Source organism: Gigantopelta aegis, chromosome 12 (assembly GCF_016097555.1).
Source record: "Gigantopelta aegis isolate Gae_Host chromosome 12, Gae_host_genome, whole genome shotgun sequence".
NCBI lineage: Eukaryota > Metazoa > Mollusca > Gastropoda > Neomphalida > Peltospiridae > Gigantopelta > Gigantopelta aegis.
The window spans coordinates 23,180,377-23,207,871 of record NC_054710.1 but is presented as its reverse complement, the minus strand read 5'-3'; the positions used below and the strand labels follow the sequence as shown (position 1 = coordinate 23,207,871).

The 27,495-nt window shown below is 37.3% G+C and overlaps 1 protein-coding gene across 1 annotated transcript; it reads left to right on the top strand.

Moving 5' to 3' along the window:
* The first annotated feature begins 1,959 nt into the window (after positions 1-1,959).
* On the top strand, positions 1,960-26,826 carry LOC121386602. The gene is made up of 7 exons (XM_041517555.1): positions 1,960-2,054; positions 2,958-3,023; positions 3,550-3,930; positions 18,247-18,603; positions 19,790-20,176; positions 25,213-25,569; positions 26,511-26,826. Exons 1-7 carry the CDS (start codon positions 2,000-2,002, stop codon positions 26,645-26,647), a joined length of 1,740 nt encoding a protein of 579 aa, XP_041373489.1. The 5' UTR covers positions 1,960-1,999; the 3' UTR covers positions 26,648-26,826.
* Positions 26,827-27,495: the final 669 nt, after the last annotated feature.

The following is a 27,495-nucleotide window of genomic DNA, read 5'->3' as shown; positions in this document are numbered from 1 at the left end:
TATCCAACTTGAACATTGATACAGGCCTGGCGCCGTCGTCTCATTGAGGCCACTAAACGCTGGAGAAAGGGATGGCACGGGCTGTGAGGGTTGCTGGAAGGATGCCATGTGTCTTGGCAAGGGGTTGTCACGGGTGGTCGGCCGCTACGGGGACGGTCCCTGACCTGGTTGTTTTGTTGATATTGTTGTCATAAGTGGCATATGGTGTTTCTGTGGACGTTGAATTGACGTGCGACGTCACGCTGTGAGGTCCGAGATTCAAGCATCCTTATGACTCACTATCAGTAATTTTCACTGAGGCGTGGCATGACGAAATTGCATCAAACAGTTCACAAATGGTGAAGGCTGCACAGAGTGGCAATGATTTGCGACTGAATGTCTGACCTTTTATGGTGAACACTGGACAGCATTTCTCCCGAATATTCCATGTTTCTTGCACAAAGCATGCAATCACTGCAACAACTGCTTGGTTGCATTTCTTTGAGCTGCACATTTTCTCTGGTTTACATCCATAAATACATTCACAAATTTATTACTCCAAACAATCCATGTCACAATAACTTTTGCCTTTGAGTATAACACGGATTACAACTATATATGTAATTGTTATTGTTTTTTTACCTGCTCTTTGTGAGTGTTGTGTACAATAAATTGAATTGAACATTTAAATTGAACTAATATTGAGGGTAGAATTTTATGGGTGTACTTTTTGCACCTGTGTAATAAATAAATAAAATAATGATATATCGGAGAAAAAAAATAGATCAATCCTAAGTGGTAGTTTTATCTTTCGTGGGGGGAAATATGTTTTGGGGGGCAAAATTACGTAAGTTTTTCTTATAAAAAAAAAAAAAAAGGCCTACAGCTAGATAAAAAAGAAAGAAAATGTAATTATGACCAGTGCAAATGTTGATTTATTAAATACCATTTATTAAAATATTTCTCAAAGGGTTCAACGGCTATTTTGTTGCAAAAAAGAAAGAAAAAGCGTTTTATGGTGACAAAACGTTAAAAATTAATATCTCAGGATTCATATGGAACATTCGGATCCTTTCAATGGCAAACCCATTCTGAGATCAGTTTTTAGGAGAATGGCAGAAACAGTGGTTTTGAGATTTTCTTGAGTATATCGCTAATAATCCAAATGCAGTGATTTTCATTCATTGATATTCCTAAAAATGAAGTCTGTTTTGTTTAACGACACCGCTAGAGCACATTGATTAATTAATCATCGGTTAATGGATGTCAAACATTTGGTAATGATATTCCTAAGGTCCCATTAAAGGGACATTCCTGAGTTTGCTGCAATTTTTAAGATATTATCAACTAACAGACTTTTTAACGATTGTAATTACATATCAAATATATTTTTCTGTATACAATATTAGTGGCTGTTTATTAAACGTGTTTCTGATCGTTCTAATATTTGTACTAGGTTAAATTTCATTTTATTTCCTAATTATTATATTTTTCGTACGCACGAAATTATTTGAAGACAAAATCCAGTTTGGGCTTCTTACAAATATTAAGACGACCAGAAACACATTGAATGTACAAACACTAATATTCTAAACAAGAAAATATATTTAATATGTAAGTTTAATCGTACAAATGTTTTATTAGTTGGAAACATCTTACAATGCAGCAAACTCAGGAATGTCCCTTTAATATAGTGAGCCCCGCTTGTCAAAATGGTACCAACATGTGCATTTATGGGTATCAGCCCATGGCCTACAGGCCGAAAGCAAATAATTACTTTAATGTGGGGGTGTCGAGGGGATTGAAGACCCTCAAATCTCTCTATATGGCTTCGTTCTCATTTCTTTTCTTACCCTAGAAAAAAATAAAAAATCCATGTACACACGCCAAACCTTCCACAATTCAATATGAACACGTGACTATATTTTGAATCGCGGCGCGGTTTCAACGCGAACATTCCGCGCGATTCTGGTGTGAACGGACCCGTATGACGTCACGTCAAAGGATGGTTGACGTTTAAATGGTAACGTTTCCGGCTAGGAAAATGTCAAAGGACCATTCAATGTGTGTCAGAGGTATGTCGAATGCTACAGTAAATATAGTGTTTACAACATAGAGAAGAATCATAGATATATCATTTTATCGTATAATAGGTAGCGTTCTACTACAGTAACTATAGTGTTTACAACATAGAGAAATCATAGATAGGCCCCCTATATCATTTTATCGTATAATAGGTAGCGTACTAGGCCTACTACAGCAGGCCGGTACGCAGGGTGTGTGTGTGTGTGTGTGTGTGTGTGTGTGTGTGTGTGTGTGTGTGTGTGTGTGTGTGTGTGTGTGTGTGTGTGCAAGGTCCCTCCGTGGATGTGTAAAACATATTTTTAGTCAAAGTAACATTTCAAATTTACTTCCCAGAATGCAGGAAAATGCATCTCCTGCATTCTAGATTTTAAAAAAAGGGGGGGGGGGGGGAGGGGGCATGGCCCCGGACCTCCCTAGCAAGTCCGGCCCTTTAGGCCGTCGATTACGCATCCCCCATATAAATTCCTGCGTACGGGCCTAACTACAGTAACTATAGTGTTTACAAGATAAATCTTACGGCAAACATGAATTTGACTTGTAGAATGCAGGAAATTGCATTTGTAACATCTAGTTTTCAAAATTTTACGGGAGAGCATACTACCAACCCCCATAAAAATGTTACTTTGCGTCCTCGATCTCAGACAGACCCCCTCCCCTCCCTTAACGTCTACTTACTTTCCGGCGTGCCTGGACTGTCATTGCATAGTGACATATCTTGAGGCGAATATATAATATTATATGTTTGTTTTATAAAAACGATTCTATCACCATCGTCATCAACACCATCATCATCACCATTATCATCATCACCATCATCATCATCATCATCATCATCACCCTCATTATTATTATTATTATTTTTATTTTTATTATTTTATTTCTTAATATTACAGGTATGGCTTCCTTCAAGTTGTGTGTCATCTTTGCAGTTCGTTTTATAACATCTCATGCATTTGCAAGTAGGTTTTTTACTTTCTTTTCTTTGTTTCTTTCTTTCCTCTGTTTGTTTGACTTAAAAATACCCAGTTTTCGTCGACCTTTGTATGGAAACAGTGTTTGTAACATTGTACTTATCGGTACCGTGATGAAATCAATTGAGGAATAGCCTACTTATTACATGTTCTAGTATATTCCCGTAACGAGCTGAGAAGTAATTAATCAATCTCTCTCTCTCTCTCTCTCTCTCTCTCTCTCTCTCTCTCTCTCTCTCTCTCTCTCTCTCTCTCTCTCTCTCTCTCTCTCTCTCTCTCTGTCTTGTCCAAGTGACAAATTAACCATGCATCATGTTACACATCAAATAAGCCGTGGTTTAAAAATGTGCTGAGAAGTCTGTACCTAAATACATTGCTTTGGTCACATCGTGCGACCTGAACTTTTGCCGATTTTCTAGCATGATGTATTCAATTACATTGTAACATGTAACACACGTACTTTAATTTACACATAGTCTTAATTTATCAATCAATTAAATTCTTTATTTATCAGGCCCAACATTGTACATGGCTGCTGAACGGAGATATGCAAAGGTGAACCAAGCATACAATTTCAAGTGTGCCATATACAGCATTAAGTCTGACATGGAATACGGTGACCTCAGTTTCTTACGTCGAAGCGGAGGACATATTGAGACCATGGCGACTATAAAGCAGGGGACAAGGTGGTGTTACATCTCGAATCAGAAAGACCCCGATAAGTATATCCCGCGCTGTGGTGAAGGAACAATCGATATGTCGAGCAGAAACAAGTTCTATACCCTGGATCTTATTTCTCTCTCCTCTGAGGATTTTACCACCTGGTGGTGTTCGTTCTACCTCCGCCCCAAAGGAATTTACATGGACAGCGACAAGATTAATGTGAGGGAACTACGTAAGTTGTAGATTCTACATACATTATTTTTAATCCCATCTTTGATAGTCCGAAGGAACGTAGAAAGTGTGATTCTTTATACGTCCGAATATTGTGACATGTCCTATATATAGCTGGTATTCAAGACTTGTGGCACCATGTTTCAACCGTTTCTCAACCGAAATAGTGCAATACGTGGACACACAAACCAACAATGTATAATCTACTGTACTCACTAAGTCCCCACTAAAGTACTAGCATCATTATTAACAAAAATAAATCTTCTAACGACAACATAAGACATTTGCAGGCCATTTTAAATTTGCTAAATAGAGGGAAGCAACTCGCCCTGGACATTAAGAAAAATATTGACTTAATGTGCGCCCTGGACTAATCCCATCTTAGTTTGACACAATCTGATTAAAAGTAGCTCCACGTGTTAATACTTATTACCTGGTTGAGCAGTACAGCTTATTCCAATCAGATTGAGTTTGATAGATTATATATGTAGACCTAATCCCACCCATGTATGATATTATAATTTTTTATTACATAATGAGAATATATCTGCATTATTATTGGTCGAAAGCTAGTCACATGACCTCCCGTAAACAAGGAGGTTGCCCTCAGTCTGTCCCACCGTTCCGATCAAAAGTGATATTGCCCTGGAAGATTTAACCAATAGAAACAACGAAGAGAAAACAGGCTAACCAATTAATGAGTAGGTAACGTAATGCAACGTCAATTGCTAATTTTAATGTAAATAACCAAACAATTGTGACAAAACGCTTCGCAGTCCTTTGACAAAAATATAACACCTTAATTCCGCAAATACGACAGAGACAAGGTCAGTACTCGTCAAATTTTGTAAAGGAATATATCGCAAATTTAGAAACGCAGTATTCGGCATTCCCTGGAGTTTATGTTAAAAATAAATATTGCATTTGCAGGTAATCGGTAACTGTTCAGTATAAATGTATCAGGCTTCGAAATTCACGACGGTTCCACGGCATTTGCCGTACTGCCTTGTGCCTTTGCCGTGATGCCTCAAAAATACCAGTTACTTTACGGCTATGAATAACCGTGCCCTTTTAATTACCTGCCGTGGTGCCCCTTTTGTGTATGTTTTTTTTTTTTTTAAACTTGTATTATGTATAACCCTAACTTTTATTTTAAAACATTAAGCATGCACGAATTCGATGTTCCTCAGTAGTGTTTGTATACAGTTTCTTGGTCATGTATTATAATTGCACATCGAACGTAACAAATGATAAATTACGGTTGAAACGTACAGCGTTACGGGAAAAAAAAAAACACCGTAAATTGCCGAAAGTTTTAACGTCGTACATTTACGAAAAAACCCCGTAAATAGCCGAAAAAGAATCCACGTTAGACAGACGTTTGCTGGCTTAACTTGGGGCTGTTGAAATTATTTTAAAAAAAAGTCTGTCCCATCATTCTATAAAAAAGGTTTTTTGCTATTAATTTTAGTTTTGTTTGACGTAACAAGAAAAGTAAACGTGTATTGGAAATAACAAAACGATACTAATTGTGTGTGCAATTTACAAATCAATCGGCTTAGAAATGAATAACTTGTAGTAAATTTCAAAGTAATAAAAAAGGCGTTCCCTGTGGGACGGACTTATAGTTTTAATGTTTATTAGCCTATTGAACGGACCCATGCTAAAATCACCAAAATTAATTTATTCCCAGTTAACTGAAACACTGAAATAAATATGAACTGTTTAATGTTTGTGGTTATTCTTGAATATTCCGTTTATTTAATTATTACCCATGCTCAGCTGTTGATAGGCCTATACAATACATCACTGGCGTAGGAAGCGGGAAAGGGGGTACTTTGTAGCAGCATCAATGGTTTATATATTAATTTTATACTTGTGTCTGTGTGCCCACCCACCACACTTTTTGGTATCTTCCTACAGGCTTCACCCGTGTATATTAACAAATTCTGGGTACTAGGCCTAAGCGGTAGCTAACAACGAAAATTGTACCACGTCTTCTTCAAATGACCTTCACCTTTGAATGCGGAAAAAACGCGATGACTTGTAGCCTGTGCATGTGGTATCGAGAAATCCTTGATTGTTTTGTTGAGATCGCACGTTGTTGTTTTTGGAAAATAAACCAACAATGTATGAGATGACCGGAGTTACGATAATACGATACATTTTCCTCTAGGCCTACAGTATTTAGCAGTTTGTAATAAAAGCTGTTTAATCGCCACACACGTTACCGTAATGTCATGCGATCTCGTGTGTCACCAATTACCGTGGTATCTAATGAGAGCACGTGTTAATGATTCCAATTTCAAACAAATTAGTTATGCTCATATCCATTCAACGTCCAGGCATGTCTAGTCTGGGTCCAGTCTCTAACAACGCCAGTGATTGGATCCAGGGCACGGTGTAAGAAGGTGCCAAAAAGTGGGGTGGGGGTGTATAAAAACCATCGCTGCTGCCCCCCCCCCCCCCCACGCACACACACCCCTCAACCTCTATTTAACACACACACACACGCACGCACGCACACACACACACACACACACACACACACACACACACACATTAAAGATAATCCATAAATGCTGAAAACATACTTAAGAAAATAGGCCATGGTGTCCTCCGACAATATTTACGTTTTTGTGGATACGGTCACATGACAGAATGGGATTTCCCTCCACATTTTTTATTCTATAATTAAATGGGTCATTTGGTTAATCTTGTTATTACAATTATGTTTGTTGGAGAAAAAGTTGAAATTAGGGTGGATGTTTTTTATCATTGTTAAACATAGAATTTACAACAAAAATAATATAAAGATTAAATTTTTTAAAAACTAAATGATTTGGTTTGAACATTTATTTATTTAATTATTTATATTTCAAATAATTTAACACTGAACATTTCATCCCTTTTCCTAAAGCTTTGATTGTATTGTTCTGAAACGTAATACACATATTCTCTTGGTAGTCTAAACTTGTAAAAACGTGTGTTTTTTTTAATTAATGAGATTGTAAAATTGAAATAGAAATCTTGATTGGTTAATTCTGAGACTTAGTACCTGTATTCTACAGTGATTCTCTGGAGATACCTTCACAAACTAATAGATAAAATTAACATATCTACTTTTATTATAGATTATTTTATTTTATTTCTTTAATGTTAAGACTTTAACATTACTGTCCAGCCATTCAAATATAATTTTCTTTCAGTCATACTCCATCTGCTCAGATGGTCCGAAACCAGTGGACTTTGATCCATTACCTGCTGTAATGAGATAGAACAGCAGCAGTGTTTGTTCAAGGAGCCCAAATACGTCATAATCTCTCTCCACCAAAGTTGTCTTTAAGGACACCACAAAAATATATATATATATTGTTTTGTTTAATAACACCACTACACTACTTTGATTTATTGATGAATGACCAATTTAACAGAATTAAAGATACAAGTTTTTTTCTGGTTAAATTGACTTCCTAAAAAAAGACTGCCTTGGTGCCCTTTGAACATGTATGAACGTAGCCTTTGTGTCTTTTAGGTTAGCCTTGGTGCCCTTCATTTCCTACACGTTTTGTTTTCTTTACTTTGTTATTAATATGATTTTGACACTCGTGCAGGTCATAGAGTCCGTAATTTAATGTTTGCCTTTGCGTGTTATGCAACGTCAGTGTAAACTGATGGCGAGTGTGTTCTGCATTGTGATTGGTTAATTACATTCTTTTTCCGGGATAAAATGAAAATATCACCTGGAAAGCTAATGAAGGAAATGTTTTATTTAACGACGCACTCAACACATTTTATTTACGGTTATATGACGTGAGACATGGTTAAGGACCACACAGAAATTGAAGGAGGAAACCCGCTGTCGCCACTTCATAGACTACTCTTTTCGATTGGCAGCAAGGGATCTTTTATATGCACCATCCCATAGACAGGGTAGCACATACCACGGCCTTTGATGTACCAGTCGTGGTGCACTGGCTGAAGCGAGAAATAGCCCAATTTGGCCCACCGACGGGGATCGATCCCAAACCGACCGCGCATCAAATGAGCGCGTTACCACTGGGCTACGTCTCGCCCAGGAAAGCTAATGACGTCATACGAAAGTGACGTCATTAGCAGTTGGAACAGGCCAAGTTGACAGTTCAGGGGTCTACAGTTACATTGTAGCCAGGTGTTGTTGTTTTTTAAAAAATACCAAATATACAGTTAGTTCGGTAAAAAAAAAAAAAAAAAAAAAATATATATATATAAAAATAATAATTAAAAATTAAAAAAAAAAAAAAATTCGAGTCAGTTTACAGTGGACATAACCTATGGAGCTTTTATATTTGCACGTTTTATTGTCTATGCGATGTCCGCAAATGTTTAATTTTTAACATCAGGCTAACGTCTTCGGTCAAAAATGACATTTGCGGGATCAAATAGAAAATAACATCCGCAAAACTAAAAACTCCATGTGGTTATTTCCTAATAGGATCATGTGACGTCACTAAATATGGTCAGTTAAAACACATTGCGAGAAATTATAAACATTGGCGTATTTAGATTCTGATAAATAAAACAGGAATGTACGAGTCTTATGGACGTCATTATCAATGGCGTAGGATATGGGGGGGGGGGGGGGGGGGGGGGGGGGGGGGGGGGGGGGCATGTGCCCCACACTTTTCAGATATTTTGCTTTACATTTGCTTTATAATAGTGTAAAAGTGTGTAAATATAAAAATTGATACTGACCCTTGAACCGAGTATCAATTTCTTAGGTCCATAAAACCAATCTAATTAAAATTAGCTCCACTATTACATGTGGATCTAACAGCAGCCAGTTGGAGTTCATGTCCACCAATCAAAACCTTACTTGCAGAATCATGCCAGTGATTTAAAAATAATTTGAAAACATTCCGAATTATCCTGAGGGTATACGACATGTTTCGTGTGAATTACGAATGCCTTAAAACATGTTTTATTTTATAAAATAAATAATTTGTAATGTAAAACTGAAGACTGATTTAGTTGGGGTTTTTTTTATAAATAAATAAATAATTTTTAATGTAAAATTGAAGACTGATAACCCATTCCGTACGTATTGGTTTCGTTCGCTGTACTGCGGCCACTAAAATAGACTCGCCCGATATTTTTAGAATTTGTATCATCCCAAATAACGTTATAAAAGGCGAAGTGTGATTGGTCAATATTTAAATTATTATTTACAGACGAAAGGTTACCTGAACATTGGAAACTACGCAGTGTTGTTAGCAATCTGATTAAAATTAGTTCTACTGGTCTAAATAAGGCATTCGTAATTCACATGAAACATATCGTATACCCTCAGGATAATTCGGAATATTTTCAAATTATTTTCAAGTCATTGGCATGATTCTGCAAGTAAGGTTTTGATTGGTGGACATGAGCTCCAACTGGCTGCTGTTAGATCCACATGTAATAGTGGAGCTAATTTTAATTAGATTGCCATAAAACCTGATATTACCCTCAATGACGGTCAATAAACAGAGGCATGGGCGGACCTAGGACATATTTTTAGTGGGGGTGTGTGTCACAGATGGACGAGAGATTGACTATCAGTAAGACATATTGTCCAAGAAACAAGTCAAACAACAAAACATTTCAACAAATTTATATACAAAATATAAATATACACAATGACGATTTCACTCCAAACATCACTACCCCAACCTTAAATTAAACCCCCCAAAAAACTGTATTCTGGTGTCCATGGTAAACCAGTCTGAGCCAACTAGCTTCTAGTCAATGTTCGAGCCTTAGTTAAATAATCATTTTAAACCAGTTCAGTTTGTATCAGTATAAACTCATCTGAAATTCACTGTCATTGCGAATACTATCAATATCTTGATGACGACCAGACACTAGCACATCTTGGATGGTTGGCTGTTGACATCTCTTGCAGATATCCTAATAACAGTCCGCCACCACGCTAGTCTGTAGACATCTCTTGCAGATGGTTCTCCTACAGTTCCGCTGGTTACATCTGTGTCATCCCTCACACCCAGTTATAGCTCACATAGCTATCATAGCTATCGTAGCTCACATAACTCATGGTTCTGGCTCACGCTCAAACCCAAAAGGCTCCTAAGAGCCATTTCCCAATCAACTTGCCTGCTGGAAACCTTCTTGGCAAATGCACTGATGAACAGACAGGTGACATTTACCTTTCCCACAGCCTGCATGCTTTTTACCTGCAGCTTAATTTCCCACTGAAGAAACTCAATATACTGCTCATAAAAAGTTATGACAACGTTTTCACAATTTACCCAGTATGCTCATGCTCTACCAGATATGGACAAAATATTGGGCATTTATTATATAAACCCCCTCTAACATCATAAAATACATGAAACTAATCTTTTCTGTGACAATACCCTTCCCCTTAGGGAAAAAATAATATATATATATATTTTATTTTTTTTACAGCAAAGATTAAGAAACCTTAAAATTCAACATAATACACTACTTCCCTCAAACTCTACATACATTCACTATCAAATACCATACCACATTAAGATCATATATAACATCTAAAACACTACATCCTCAATATGTCTATATATTGTATAGTTCTTTGAAATCAACACAACTGGCATTCTAATCTGATTCTAATCTACTTAGATAATCTGCTCCAACATTCTCCTTCCCTTTGATTGCTTCTATGCGAATTCTTTAGGGTTGCAGCAGTAATGCCCATCTCATCAACCTAGCATTAGCCATTTTAGCCTTGTTTAAGTATGTTAGGGGATGATGATCAGTTTCCACGACAAATGACTTGCCATAAAGATACCTCTGCATCTTTTGGACACCCCACACCAAAGCTAAACATTCCTTCTCAATAGTAGCATAAGACTGTTCACGGGGTAACAATTTCCTACTTGCATAAGCCACTGGAAGTTTTCCCCCATTCTCCTCCTGCAACAATATAGCACCAACTCCTCGATCCGAAGCATCAGTCCTCAGAATAAATGGTCTCTCAAGATCAGGAAGTTTTAGAATAGGACTGCAAATCATTGCTTTCTTCAGTGACTGAAATGCATGTTCATGGGCTTCTGTCCAACCCACATGGTTTGGATTTCCTTTCCTCGTTAGGTCAGTAAGTGGAACAGCAATCATAGAGAAATTCGGAATGAACTTCCTGTAGAATCCATCCATACCTAAAAATGATTTCACCTGTTTCTTTGTTTTGGGTCGCGCTGCCTCTTTAATAGCTCTGACCTTGTCTGGAAGTGGCCGTAATCTATCTTGACCAATCAAATGACCCAAACATTCCAAGTTGTGAAATCCTATGTAACACTTAGATGGTTTTGCTGTGAGATTTGCTTCCTGGAGTCGTTTAAACACTTTCTCCAGAACTGATAAATGCTCTTTCCATGTCATAGTGAAAATCAAGATGTCATCAATGAAGTTATCCACATTCTCAATTCCATCTAACAATTTCCTCATCAATCTACTGAATACTGCTGGCGCTGTCACCAAGCCAAATGGTAATACTCTAAACTGAAACAAACCTTGTGCTGTAGAAAATGCTGTTTTATCCCGACAATCCTCTTTGATTGGAAGCTGCCAATAACCTTTACATAAATCAAGTTTTGAAAAAAACCTGTACCCTGACAACTTCGAAAACATTTCCTCAGCATTTGGCATTGGCTCTGCATCAAACAAGGTTATTTTGTTCAGATGGCGGAAATCAACACAAAATCTGTTTGTGCCATCCTTTTTCTTTACCATGACTATAGGTGAACAATAGGGTGATTCTGACCTCTCAATTATACCCATCTGTAGCAATTTTTGCTATTTCCTCCTTTACTGCATCCTTCATACTAAATGGCATAGGATATTGCTTAATTCTTACCGGTTCGTTTGAAGTAAGCTTGATATCATGATGTATTAGATCTGTGTAACCTGGAACATCTGTCAACGTGTCAGAGAAGTGCTTTAAAACCTGGTTAATCTCCTGACGTTGATCATCTAACAGTTCCGCACTTACCTTAACATCATTAACATTTTCTGTTTGCATCGGGTCAGGATATGATGGAATATTATTCGACATCATCTCTGATTCAGTATCCTCCATATCCAAATCAATGACTGCTACATTGACAATGGAAAGCACACCTGCATCTGCACCTTGAACACCAGTTCTTTCAAAGTAAGACTTCAAAAGATTGATATGAAACAGTTTGCTCTTTCCATTAATATCTACTCTGTAATCCAAAGTACCTACCTTTTCAGTAATTACAAATGGACCTTTCCATTACATCAGTAATTTATTGTTACTGGTAGGAAGGAGTACCAAAGCTTTGTCACCAACCTTTAGCTGTCTGTCTCTAGTCCTTCTGTTGTAGTACTTACGATATCTCTGTGATGCTTTTCTCAAGTTGATATGAGCTAGTTGACAAGTTTTGTTAAGTCTCTCATACACTCAAACACATACCTGTAGGTAGTTTTAACATCAGGGTCTGGAACCTCTTTTGTCCAAAGTTCTTTCAAAATTGCCATAGGACCTCGTACACTGCGACCATAAAGTAGTTCAAAAGGAGAAAAACCCAAACTTTCCTGAGGAACCTCTCGATATGCAAACAGCAGTGCATTCATATACTTATCCCAGTCCTTTGGATGTTCTGAGCAAATTTTCTTGAGCATCGACTTCAGTGTTCCATTGAACTTCTCCACCAGTCCATTGCATATTGGATGGTAGGGAATGGTGGTAAGCTGGCGAATCGATAAAAGTCTACTCACCTCTGCCATTAGTTCAGATGTAAACTGAGAACCCATGTCAGTAAGCATTTTTCTAGGTACACCAACTCTACTAAAGATGTCCACCAGTGCCTCAGCAACTCTCTCGGTATCGATGCCAGGTAATGCAACTGCCTCTGGGTACCTCGTAGCATAATCGACAACTGTGAGAATATACCTGTTTTTCCTGTCAGTGACAGGTTCTAATGGACCGACCAGGTCCACTGCAATTCGTTGAAAAGGTATTTCTATGAGTGGCATATCTCCTAAAGGTGCTCGTATTATCTTACCTTTTGGAACTGTCCTCTGGCAAATATCACATGAACGACAAAACCGAGCTATCTCTGACTGAATACCTGGCCACCAAAATTCTGCCAATACACGCTCCTTTGTTTTCTGTGTAGAAAAATGACCTGCCATCAGTGATTCATGTGCTATCCCAAGAACTGTATTCCTTAGCTGCTTAGGAACGACTAATTGCGTGGACCTTTGTCCTCCAGTTCTCTTTGGTGCTTGAAATACCCTATACAACATTCCCTTCCATGTTGTAAAAGACACTTTACCTCCACCTTTGGTTATTTTTTCTGCTCCTGCCTGTACAAATTCCCTGCATTTCCTTAAACTTTGATCCTCTTGTTGGGCTTGCTGTATTTCTGCAGGAGTTGCTTCAATCTGTAAAGCTTCTGGAACTCTTAATTTCTGATACGGCTTAGCTTCTTTCACCATTTGTGCCCTCGTTTGAACAGCCTGTATACGAGCTTGCCAGTTAGGATCAGGATCATCTGGTGGTCTTACTCCTGAAATGTTACCTAGTATTACATCAAATACTGGATTGTTCATACACCAAGCCTGTACTTTACCAGTGAAAAAAGGTGTGTCAATAGACAACTCTGCTATAGGAGCTTCTACTTCTGTACCATCCGCTAAAAGACAAATTTGAATCTTACCGCTAAACTGGTCATCAGGTACTAAACTCCTCCTAATGACAACTCCACTGCAACCAGTGTCCCTCAAAACAGACACATGCTGAGTACCAATCTTACCTCCAAGTACTGGCATTCTGTGTGGATTTGTATCCTGTTGATTACAAGCTGAGCTCAATGTCGGTTCGCTGTATCTTGTACCATCAATACGTCTATCACATGCAAGGACATTTTGACCTTGACCCCTTCCTTTTCCGTGGCTATATCCTCTTCCTCTAAAACCCGTTTGTTGATACCTTGGATCTGCAAATGGCACTTGCCCTGCACCTCTCTGATACTCATTACCTGCAGCCTCAACAAATGCAGACTTTGGGGAATTTTTGCTGAAACAATCTTGAGCATAGTGACCTGGTTTATTACACAAAAAGCAGCGAACACTAGTTCTCATTGGTTGATTACCATGTTTTCCCCCTCTATTTCCATTTCCCTTCAAATTGGGTTGCCCTGATGATAAATTAGCTCTGCACTGAAAATCTGTTGAATGATCTTTGCATATTGATCTCACCATGTTTGTACGACTTAGCACCAAAATAATATCTCCTCCTCTAGCTTCTCTAAACTGATCAGCTAAATCTGCCATCTCCTCAACTGATTTCGGAACACGTTCCCTTAAGAATAATGTAAGATCATGACCACACACCTGAATCAGTTGTTCCCTTAAAATAAGGTCTAACAGCCCTTCGAATGTTTTGACAGTATTTAACAACTCAAGCCATCTACTAACATAGTTTTCCAATCTAACTGAAAACTGACTAAATGTTTCTCCAAGCTGAGGTCTACTAGAACGGAACCGTTTTTTGAATCCCTCTGAAGTTAAATCAAATCTCCTCAACAAAGCAGTCTTTAATACGTCATACTGAAAAGCTTGATCCGGGGGTAATCTTGAGTACACCTCTAATGCTTTCCCTTTTAATAAGGCACTTAAATGCATAGCCCATTTATCTCTACTCCACTGTTGAGCGTTAGCATAGCGTTCAAACCTTTGCAAGTAAGCATCCATGTCATCCTTACCTTCTTCAAAATAGGGTAGTTTTGGACCCTTTGATTCAAAATGGTTATGACGTTCATGTTCAGATTCATAAATACCTACACCAAGTCTAGCTTGGGTCTCCAATAATTCCATCTTATGTTTGTACTCTGCTTCTTCACGTCTCACAATTAACCTTTCTTTTTCTATTAAACTCTCAATCTCACGTTCCTTAGTTTCTTTTGTCATTTCCATTTCTTTCATTTTAGTTTCTTTTGTCATTTCCATTTCTTTCATTTTATATTCAAATTCTAACTTCTCCCTCTCCTTCTCTCTTTCTTCCTCCCTTTTCATTCTACGCTCTTCCCTCTCGTTTTCTTGTTGGTATCTAACGAACTCTCTTAACTCTTCACCCTCATAACCCAAATCAGTACCTAATTGCTTCAAATGTTGTAAGGACTCCATGTCTATCATATCAACCTAACTCCTCTATACCCAAATCAGATGGAAAAACTAACTTTAAAAGTTGGGACGAGGCTAGAGAATGCACACACTGGGCTAAAGGTTTACCTACCTGAATTAAGTACTAACTTCTATCCAACTACAACCAATCCGATCCAGTTAGAAATTGTTAACTTACCTCAACTTATTGACAAATACAATGGAGGTAGGTGGAAAACCTTATGACCAGACAGTCTGACTACAAAGAAATGTATCCCATCAAATACTGGTTACATAAAATCCTAACTACATATACATATATATATATATATATATATATATATATATATATATATATATATATATATATTATATATACACGACTTGTCTCCTGGCCGTTTATCTCACCGACAGTCTATCCCACTTCTGACACCAAATTGTCACAGATGGACGAGAGATTGACTATCAGTAAGACATATTGTCCAAGAAACAAGTCAAACAACAAAACATTTCAACAAATTTATATACAAAATATAAATATACACAATGACGATTTCACTCCAAACATCACTACCCCAACCTTAAATTAAACCCCCCAAAAAACTGTATTCTGGTGTCCATGGTAAACCAGTCTGAGCCAACTAGCTTCTAGTCAATGTTCGAGCCTTAGTTAAATAATCATTTTAAACCAGTTTAGTTTGTATCAGTATAAACTCATCTGAAATTCACTGTCATTGCGAATACTATCAATATCTTGATGACGACCAGACACTAGCACATCTTGGATGGTTGGCTGTTGACATCTCTTGCAGATATCCTAATAACAGTCCGCCACCACGCTAGTCTGTAGACATCTCTTGCAGATGGTTCTCCTACAGTTCCGCTGGTTACATCTGTGTCATCCCTCACACCCAGTTATAGCTCACATAGCTATCATAGCTATCGTAGCTCACATAACTCATGGTTCTGGCTCACGCTCAAACCCAAAAGGCTCCTAAGAGCCATTTCCCAATCAACTTGCCTGCTGGAAACCTTCTTGGCAAATGCACTGATGAACAGACAGGTGACATTTACCTTTCCCACAGCCTGCATGCTTTTTACCTGCAGCTTAATTTCCCACTGAAGAAACTCAATATACTGCTCATAAAAAGTTGTGACAACGTTTTCACAATTTACCCAGTATGCTCATGCTCTACCAGATATGGACAAAATATTGGGCATTTATTATATAAACCCCCTCTAACATCATAAAATACATGAAACTAATCTTTTCTGTGACAGTGTGGGAATGGGGCACATTGGCTCGTTAAAAAGGCATCTTAATAAAAGTTTTAATATTTGCTGTTAATACGAATGGGTCTGTGTATATATCACAGTGTACGAACGGAAGTGTAAACTAAATGATTAGCTGCGGTTTTCAGTAGCGCTAGCTGCATTAATAAAGATTATTATATGAGCTTTGAGGCCCGTCGGAGCATTGTTTTAAAGTGGGGTGGGCTAATAATCAGGGTCGTTGTTAAGCATGGTCTGTGGGCATGCTTCCGTATCCGCAGTTGCCCCCTAAGATTTTTTTTTTTAAATTATTATTATTATTTATTTATTTTTACTCTAAAAAATAGCATACACATCTCAGGGTTTAATGTGTATAGTGTTTCATTTGTTTATAAAAAGTAGTGCCCCCCCCCCCCCCCCCCCCCTCTTCCCCAGGATTTCGATCAGGGTACGGCCCTGGACTGGATGGCTTTAAACGGCTTTTCTTGGCATCTGAATCGCAAAATTAGCCATTTTTCAACAATACTTTAAAAACTATTTTAAGCAATATTTTGCATAGTATTACAATCCATGACTGTTTGTTTCCCCATGGCATCTTGATAGCAAAATTACCCATTTTCAGACAGCGATCACTACCTCTGTTGGAGTTTTATAACCCAAAAAATATTATTTAGAAGTTCAAACCCGTTACTCTTAGATCTCAATCTCTAATTTGTAAATTTTAGCGTTGACTGGGGGCGGGAGAACGGAAAGGGGGACACGGGGGAAAAAGCCATATAATCAACTTGCTCCGTATATAAGTATGACTATCATATATTTCATTGTAATTTGACTTTGATAAAAAAAAAAATTGAAGGGCAATATTCTCGGAACGGGTAGTGCAGATATAGCCTACAAAAAACAACCCCGTCCCCCGCCCCCCCCCCCCCAAACCCCCCACCGCCACCAAACAAAAAACAAAAAAAAAAAAAAAAAACCCCCCCCCCAAAAAAAAAAAAAACACAAACTCCTCCCCACAAAAAAAAAAGAAAAAAAAAGCAACAACACATACAAAAAAACACAGAAAAAACCACAAAAAAAAACCAAAAAACCCCAACAAAAACCAACAATAAAACCAACAACAACCCGATACAAAGGGGAACTTGTAGGCCCTTGACAATTATAACTTTAAGGGACACTATTCTTGAGACAACTCTCTGAGTAGGGCAAATATGCATAAAAGTGACAGAGCCTAGTGTTCATTAATCCCCCTGACCCCCCTCTGGATCCGCTTCTGCTCTGGTACATATACATATTTAACCTCACATCTGATATAGCCTATTATTTTTAATGTCACCTCTTTTTAAGGTGCTATTTTTAATGTTGCCTCTATTTGTATGCTGTTTTTAATGTCACCTCTGTTTCATGTTATTTTTATTGTCACCTCTATTTGATATGCTATTTTAAATGCCAGCTCTGTTTGATGTTATATTTAATGCCGCCTATGTTTGATATGTTATTTTTAATGCCACTTCTGTTTCATGTTATTTTCAATGTAACCCCTGTTTATGTTATTTTTAAGGTCACCTCTGTTTGATATGTTATTTTAATGTCACCTCTGTTTCATATGCTATTTTTAATGTCATCTGTGTTTGATATGCTATTTTTAATGTCATCTCCGATATGTTATTTTTAATGTCAACTCTGTTTGATATGTTATTTTTAATGCTAGCTCTTTTTGACATATTATTTTAATGCCATCTCTTGTTGATATGTTATTTTTAATGTCAACTCTGTTTGATATGCTATTTTTAATGTCACTTATGTTTGATATGTTATTTTTAATGTCACCTATGTTTGATATGTTATTTTTAATGCCACTTATGTTTAATATGTTATTTTTTCATTTTTACAGGGCTATTGATCGACATATCTGCTGTTCCCTCCACTGCTCTACCGAAACAGAAAGTGAAGCTTATGTGCCAGGTACATCAAGCAAACGACTTGATTGCTGAGGTCATCTTCGTGAAGGTCAATGGTAAAAAAGACGTCACCGTCGGCAGCGTCATGCAATACTCCCAGCGGTGCGGCGACGTGCACGGTACACGCGGCTATCTGCCATCTTGTGGGCGTGGCTCGAACACCAAGGACTCGACCACCAAGGTCTACACGCTCCAGATAGAGATTGTGAAAGAAGAAGACTTCACCGACTGGTGGTGCCAAACCAAAGAGGTAGCAGAGGACCACAAAATATTCACTTTGAAACGAACCGGTAGGTACCATTTGGAGGCCGGAGGTTGGTGGTGGGTGGGGAGGGGGGGAATGAGGGTACAGGTCTCAACAAGTACAGTGACGTTGTCTCGGACAGCGTCATGTTTACCGCACACGTCCGCACCTACACGTTGTAGATATATGCGTGATCTAATAAAACAAAAACGTCCATGGCTTCAAACTCTAGATAAAAATCCTTACATACGTTTGCTTATGCTACTGCTGAAACTCGAACATTAGGCACCGAAGTGCCCGTAGTTCCAGGGCCACCACGATAACCACTAGGCTACGGAGACATCCCTAAAGGCTCAGACCCTAGTTTTTGCCGGTGAAAATGGACAGTAAGTTTAGTTAATCAACACACCTGCAAAACATTTCGATAAGGATATACTAGAGAACAGCTGAAGTTTGTGATGTTTAAACCTGGAAATGTCGTCTAAAAATAGACTATAGCCTGTCTCGATCACCATTACTTCTGTGTTTTTAGAATTATGAACAAATGCCCAGAACCACTTGAGGTGTACGAAAATTAATATTCTAAATAATAAAATGTAAGTACTCCTAATTTAAATTATTTAAAACGGCTTTAATAGTGAAAAATACGTCGTAGTGTTTAAAAACTAGGGTCTGCCCCTTTAAAAAGAATGTTGAGTTAATCGATGATGTTCGTGAGGCCTACAGACCACGTGGTCAGTCCTTAACATACACGAACTGTGGGCAAACCTGGGACTGGCTAGTATCTATAGACGTAGGCATTTCTAAATATTGTATACATGTATGTAGGTTTTGAATAGGCTATAAATAGATTTTAACGCATTGGGACAGAGGATGTATAATCCTTTTAGGTCTCACAAATTATAAGTGTACAATGGCGTAGCCAGCATGAGGTAGTCGAGGCGCTTGCCTCGTCTGGAATTTCCCCAGATTTATTAAATTTTTTCCATAACATTGATTTTTATTTTACAGGTCTGGGGTAATTGGAAATTAGCAGCATTATTCCATGATGTGTCTGTGTTTGTTTGGATACACACACACACACACACACACATAAGTACACACACACACACACACACACACACACACACACACACATATATATTATTATTATTATAAAAAAAAAAAAAAAACATTTAAAAAAAAAAAATATTATTATTTTTTTATTATTATTATTATTAAAATATTTTTAGCAACAGGCCTAGGAATACGCATGTATTCTCGACCTAGGCGGGCATATTCAAGAGTGTACCAAGAGTACTGGTTCAGATGCGACCTAAACAAGGCTAATATGGTGTACGGTGACGTCAGTTTCGTACGTCAAACCGGAAATACTGTTTCAACCATTGGAACTATAGATCAAGGTCAGTGGGGGTGTAATGTCGTGTACTCGAAGCATGAATACCGATATTCCCCGGAATGTGGCAGTGGCACATACCAGTCATCGACAGACCTGAAGCAGTACACGCTGCACATCGGGAGTCTTGACTCTGAGGATTTTAGCGTCTGGTGGTGCACGTTCTCCCCCCGCCCAAAAGGAATTGACATACACAGCAACAAAATTAAAATCATAGAACAAGGTGAGTTACAGATTCTTTACATACTAAAGTCCGTTAACAACTGTGATAAATTATTCTCCTGCCCTTAATTACCATTATATGTTATCCACATTTTGTCAAGAAAACCCAACACAACAGGAGCGGACCCAGGGGAAGGGGGGGGGGGGGCGGGTGTCCAAGGATCCGGACCCCACTTTTTAAAAACCGACCGTAACCTTTAAGGGGAAACGTGATTATATTAACTGTTCTAAATGCTTAAATAATAAAAAAAAAAATATTACATTTGGACCTCCCCCCGCCTTTCAGAAATCCTGTATCCGCGCCTGCACAATGACACAAAATCCACATACTATTGTCCGAACCAAATTGTACCAAACTACAAACAAAATACTCTCCTACCTTTAATTGCCGTTAGATTTCCTCCAAAGTTTGTCCAGTCACAAATCGCAAAAAAAAAAACCCCACTACAAATATACAGATTCCAGACACGAGACTGCAACGATGTCGCCGATATCGTCTTTGCTGAGATTGCATAGGGAAAAATACATGCAGTTTTCTGCCGTCTGCCATTTTGCTTGTTTATGGAATACTCTTCAAGAGGGGTGAAAGCCTCCAAAGTATGTGACACAATTAATATGAAATCAATGGTCTCTAGTGGTATCATTAAAATAATAATAATAATAATAATAATAATAAATAATATGACGTGATCACGTTTGCTTTTATATCATAACATGTTATGACGTGACATAGTTATCATCTGGTATGTGGAATCTGTGTCATTGTAATGGGTTTTTAAAGATTTCTGTCTGGACAAACTTTGGAGGAAAGCTAACGGCAATTAAAGGTAAGAGAGTAATTTTTGGTAGTTGTTAACAATTTGGTTCGGACAATAGATGATAAACATGTCACATAGGTGAACTTTGTCAAGATCTCCTAAGTCAAAAAGCATGCAATTTTTCGCCGTCTGCCATTGTACTTTTTAAAATATTTGTTTGATGTTTTGTTGTTGTTTTAATGGAATACTATTCAAGAATCAAGATGGGTGGGAGGCTCCGAAGTAGGCCTACATGGCGTACATAATATGACGTCATCACGATTGCCTTTATACCATGATAGTGAATGTAGACATAAGACCTAAGTTAATTAAACAATACTATTTTAAACACCATAGAGTCTTCAAATTAATACCGCTTTTAACTTCTGAAAATAATAAGGAGATAAATAACCTTGGAAAATATTTATTGCAGGCGAATCGGAGTAGAGACCAGTTCTTATAAACACTATAACTACTTATACATGGTTATTTATACATTATTATAAATACACATATGCCTCTTTATTATCAATAGTAGTTAACAATTCTGTACCTTTATATTAAAGTATATTATATTACCATATTGCTATACTATACTACATGCGATTTTAATTATATCTGTATACCTGTTTAGGTCACTCTCCACCATTGCACTGCACTATTGTATATACATGTATATATTAATTTGTATGTTAAATACTGTTTTTATGCCATTAAGCTGTAAAGCGTAACGCAATAAAGAACTTGAACTTGAACATGTATGACGTCGTTAGAATACGTCACGTCCTTTCACCCCTCTTGAAGAGTATTCCATAAACAGGCACTCTGGTACCCAGAACAAAAGTACAATGTCATTTTTAATCATTCAATATGTGGAATCAGTATCATTGTAATGTTGTTGTTTTTTAAAAGGTTTCTGCCTAGAGAAATGGTCTAAATCTAAGGATAATTAATCTAATGGCAATTAAGGGAATGGGCGTAGCGTGATCTGGACCTGGGGGAGGTGTTCGAATATGAACAAAGTGGACCTTTTTTCTATTTTGTTTTGCACCACCAGAAACTTCATATGTATAAACGTGTTTGTTTTAGTTATGAAAGCGGACCATTTGCTATAGAGGAGAGGGGGGGGGGGGGGGGGGGGGGGGGGGGGGGCGGGACGTAGCCCAGTGGTTAAGGGCTCGCTTGATGCGCGGTCGGTTTGGGATCGACTCTCGTTCCAGCCAGTGCACCACGGCTGGTATATCAACGGCCGTGGTATGTGCAATCCGGTCTATGGGATACTCGTGTCTGTGGGAAAGTGCATATAAAAGATCCCTTGCTACATTAAAAATGTAGCAGGTGTTCTCTGATTACTATGTGTCAGAATTACCCAAATTTAATGTTTGACATCCAATAGCCGATCAGTAATTAATCAATGTGCTCTAGTGGTGTTGTTAAATAAAAGACACTTTTTTTTTTATCCGATAACAGTTCATCGATTATTTGCTCACAAGTCTCAATTTTTAAATTTTGTCCTAATTCTTTCCAAGTTTACAGCTCGTCTATCCAAAATTGGATTTTAATCTTCTCTTTAAGGTTCTCTTAAAAAATTAGAACCAAGTTTGGATAAATGAATTTTCCCAACATATTTGTCAAGAAACTATTTCTATTTACAGTCACTAAGAAAATAATGTCCCAGGGCTTGTGCCAGATGGTAAAACGGGTATGGCGTCATACACATTTAAAAAAAAACAAAAAAACAAACAAAACGTTTTGCAGATTTTGTTTTTTTTAAGTGACCTTTCGACAAAATTAATGACTTTTATCATTACTGTATGATTTTGTTAACCCTAACCCTAAACTCTACCCATTTTCTTTCTGGGGTAGGCCCACACGCTCCCTCCCACTGTTGACTGTTGTTGCGTTCAACTCCATAGTGCCATACCCCAAAGTTTCTTTCTGGCAGAAACCCTGCGTCTAAGCAAGGACACCTTTAAAGCTTTAATAAAATCAGATACTACAGCCATTTCTAGTCCACAATCTTTATAATTTTTAATAAAATCAGATACTACAGCCATTTCTAGTCCACAATCTTTACAATTTTTAATGATAACTGATCTTTTAATTCTGTCAGGACCATCATTCCATATAAAAGCAAAAACAATTCGATACATTCAGATGTTAGATTTGGTAAATTTATAAAAATATGATTTAATTTTGAAAAGAGCAAGTGTTACGCATTTGGCACGCCAGGAATTTAGTAGGGTTGTATTTGCCAAAAATTTCGTTCAAATGTATTTACTTAAATAATTATTTTCTAGTTTTGTATTTAGTATTATTCCAAAAATACTGAAATTCGATTCGCACAAATCGAGACTGAATTGTTTGCACATTCCTGCCAAGGTGTTTGCAAGGGGGACCTAATCCAATAGTTTTTGTCTTATCTCTGTTAATTGTTAGACATGATATATTTCTAAATAAATCCACACTTGCAGGTCATATGTCAAAACTTTACGAGAACCATCCAGGTGTAACTGTGTGTCGTCTGCAAATTGTCCAATTTTATATTCAACTCCGCCGATTTTAATTCCATTAATATTAGGATTATTTTGGATTAAAATTCCAAGCATTTCTACGCAAATAATAAATAAATTTGGCGATAGAGGATAACCTCGTCTACAACCTCTTTCAGTATTAAAATGCTCCGAATTTTGTAGAATATATATGATACAGAATTATTATAAAACATAACTACCCATCTTCGAATAGAGAGAATAAAGCCAAAATACTCCAACGTTTATTCAAAGTATCTCATGGATATCGAATTATATCAGAATTATATCAAACTATATCACAGATATTAGCGCTGACATTCATTTATACTTGCCTTCATGTAAAATGTCATAGTGTTCTTATATTTTTCCTCAATGAACCGTCCCTCTACCAATCCTTTTTGATCTTCATGTATAATAAGATTTAACACTTGTTAATTCTGGCTGCTATACAGGACGATGTCAATTTAAAAATCAGCAAAAATATAGGTCGACAGTTCTGTAAGAAATGTCTGTTTTTATTAGCTTTAGGGAAAGAAAGAAATAAATGTTTTATTTAACGACGCACTCAACACATTTTATTTACGGTTATATGGCGTCAGACATATGGTCAAGGACCACACAGATTTTGAGAGGAAACCCGCTGTCGCCACTACATGGGCTACTCTTTCCGATTAGCTGCAAGGGATCTTTTATTTGTGCTTCACACAGGCAGGATAGCACAAACCATGGTCGGTGCAAGTGGTTTACACCTACCCATTGAGCCTTGCGGAGTACTCACTCAGGGTTTGGAGTCGGTATCTGGATTAAAAATCCCATGCCTCGACTGGGATCCGAACCCAGTACCTACCAGCCTGTATACCGATGGCCTACCCACGACGCCACCGAGGCCGGTCATACCTTTAGGGATACATGTTATTATTCCTCTTCGAAGTGATATGGTTAACTCCCCCTTTTTGTACTCTTCTTAATTAAAGTCCCCCAGACCAATCCAAAGGGGAAAAAAAGAAGAAAAAAAGAGAGTATGACTTACTGTTTTTCATTTTCTGAAGACTACTTGTCAATTTACTCAAACATAATTTACCTTCAAGTTTGTCTGCAGATTATTTACTAAGTTTATTTACATATCTTAAGTTAATTAAATTACTTAAATTAGTTTCATTGACAGTTTGAGATGTGATAAAATTATGTGTTTGCTAATTTAATACATCCTCTGTTGAAGTAATTATTCCTTTTTATACATAGCTTTATCATGTCCTGAAGTTTGACTTTCATGGATACTACCCATTTTTGCACAGTTATAGCCAATGACAGATGTAAGTGGGGAGAGCCCCCCCCCCCCCCCCCCCCAAAAAAAAACAATAAAAAAACAAAACAAAAAACCCAAACAAACAAAAAAAAAAACCCAAAAAACCCAAGCAATAAATAAATTTTAAAATTATAAAATTTGCGAGTAATGTTTGTATTATATATATTTTCATTTTATACGTTAGAGAATCCGAGGAATCTTTTCGGGAACGTTTGTAGCTGAAGGCCACATGTCATTAACTCTCCCCCCCCCCCCCCCTCCCCTCGCCTCCTAAATGTATTTTGTTGATCCACCAGTAATAGCCCTTGAATTTAGGAAAGACTACAATGTTTTCGGCCCTGTAGGGGACATGTAATGCTTTAGCAGTACTCTCGAAATGTTTGTTTTACAATTGTAACAGCGATGTTGCTGGAACTGACTGCTGATCCCAACACTGCCATACTGAAAGAGAAAGTCAAGCTAGTCTGCACTGTGAATAATGCGAACGGCTTATTCGCTGAGGTCATGTTCGTGAAGGTCAGTGGTCAGACTGACGTCACCGTCGGCAGCGTTACCCAATACATCGACAATTGCGGCGACGTGCATGGTACACGTGGCTATCGGCCATCTTGTGGGCGCTTCACGACCGCCAAGGTATCGGAGGTGAAGTTCTACACGCTCGAGATAGAGAGCGTCAAGGATGATGACTTTACAGACTGGTGGTGTCAAACCAAAGTTGTTGGAGCGGACCACGACATTTTCACTCTGAAACGAACCGGTAAGTAGCATTAATTCAGTGCCGTAGCGGGTGGGGGGGGGGGGGGGGGGGGGGGGTAAATCCGGAAAGCATTACAGAAACTTCAAGAAAATTCTCTTCTTAACCGTTTTAAGCAGTTTTAGACTGTTAACTACTCAGTTGCCCCCACCCCCCACCCCACCCCCAACGAAAAATAATAGCTACGGCCCTGTAATTAGAGGTTGGGGTTAGCGGGGGGGGGGGGGGGGGGTCACGTGGCTGGTTGGTAAACGTTAAAGCGGCAGACACTAGTTTCAACATTACACATGAACACTACGTTTGGTTAACCTACAAAGTTACAAACCTATAATACATTTGGATAAAGTTACAATGCAGTGAAACAATACACTATGTGATGTTCAAATGGGGCAAATACTCTTAAAAAGTAAGCTAGAGCTTCTTTACTCCGAGTTACGGGCAGTCTTCACAAACTATTAGAATTTTTTTTTTGAAATTTGTTTTAAATTTAAACATTTTAAATATAAATTTAACACTGAAACTTTTAAAGTCTATCTTATCCTAGAGTTTTGATTGCATATTTCTGAAGGTTACTATAAGTATTCTTACGGATACCGAAGTCTTCACTAACAGAGAGAGAGAGTTTGAATATTAAAAAAAAACTAACTTTTTTTTTATAGATTTAAAAAAGAAGAAAAGAAAAGAAAGTCTTATCTTCTTGAGTTTTAATCGATAATTCTCAAACTTAGTACTTTGATTATCTGTGTAGTGTTCACAAACTGAGAGAGATGTTTTAGTAATTTTTGAATGTGTATTAAATTTAAAAAAAAATAAGATTAAACAGTTTCCGTCTGTTTTCTCCTAGAGTTTTAAATTTAAATAGAAACTTTACATCCGCTATGACATTTCTCACCGCAGTGGCGTATTATTATTATGATTATTTAAGATTTGTTTTTTCGTTTCAGAAAGGACAAGCTTTAGGGCTTCCTCGGGATCACGTGCTAATCAACTAGGGATGGGACTGTTCGGATTTTTAATTTTCGGTTCCAATTTCGGTTTTTGGTCATTATATTTTGGTAATTATCATACATACATTTTATAAACTATTTTTTAAGAGCAAGACATTTTATTTTTAATGGCCATTTGTAAAATAATTGTAAATATACAATTATATCTGGATTAGAAAACAAAAATTGCATTTTTACCATGCCATGTTAGCGTGTTGGGTCTGGGATACTTGGGCAATGTGCCAGCCAGGTCCGTGAATAGTCTCTCCCGTATGTTTTTTTTCTAATTCAGTCTCTCCCGTATGTTTTTTTTCTAATTCAGTTGTCTTTAAACAAAAATTGCATTTTTACCATGCCATGTTAGCGTGTTGGGTCTGGGATACTTGGGCAATGTGCCCGCCAGGTCCGGGAATAGTCTCTCCCGTATGTTTTTTTTCTAATTCAGTTGTCTTTAAATGCATTCTATAGTATATATGGGTGTGACCGTGTCATGTACACATTATAGAAGTCTAAAATAACGATATATGTCAAGAGATATTTTTGTAATGTTTATTATTATTTTGATAATGTCAAATCTTTGATGAGAAGTGTATATATATATATATATATATATATATATATATATATATATATATATATATATATATATATATATATATATATTAAAGTATGGATTACCTGATATAAGCATAAATACATAATATATAGGCCTACTGTTGATTATTTAACTCAACACAAGTTACATAAAAAGGTATCACTGATTTAAAAAGTACATACACATAATATATAATAAAGAATTATTTAACTAGTTTTTTTTCTTTTTTTTCTCGTACTGAAAGTGAAAAAAAGAGGAAAAAATATCTACAAATTAAAAAAAGAAAAAAAAGTGCAAAGTAGTTTGCATATATTGTAGTTCTGGAACTGCGGACGATTTCATTCTGAT

Excerpts from the sequence above, each read along its gene's own strand:
- LOC121386602 (XM_041517555.1), top strand. The coding sequence starts at position 2,000 with ATGGTAACGTTTCCGGCTAGGAAAATGTCAAAGGACCATTCAATGTGT. Across the intron at positions 18,604-19,789 it reads ATTCACTTTGAAACGAACCG|CAACAGGCCTAGGAATACGC; the intron begins GTAGGTACCATT and ends AAATATTTTTAG. Across the intron at positions 20,177-25,212 it reads AATTAAAATCATAGAACAAG|CGATGTTGCTGGAACTGACT; the intron begins GTGAGTTACAGA and ends CAATTGTAACAG.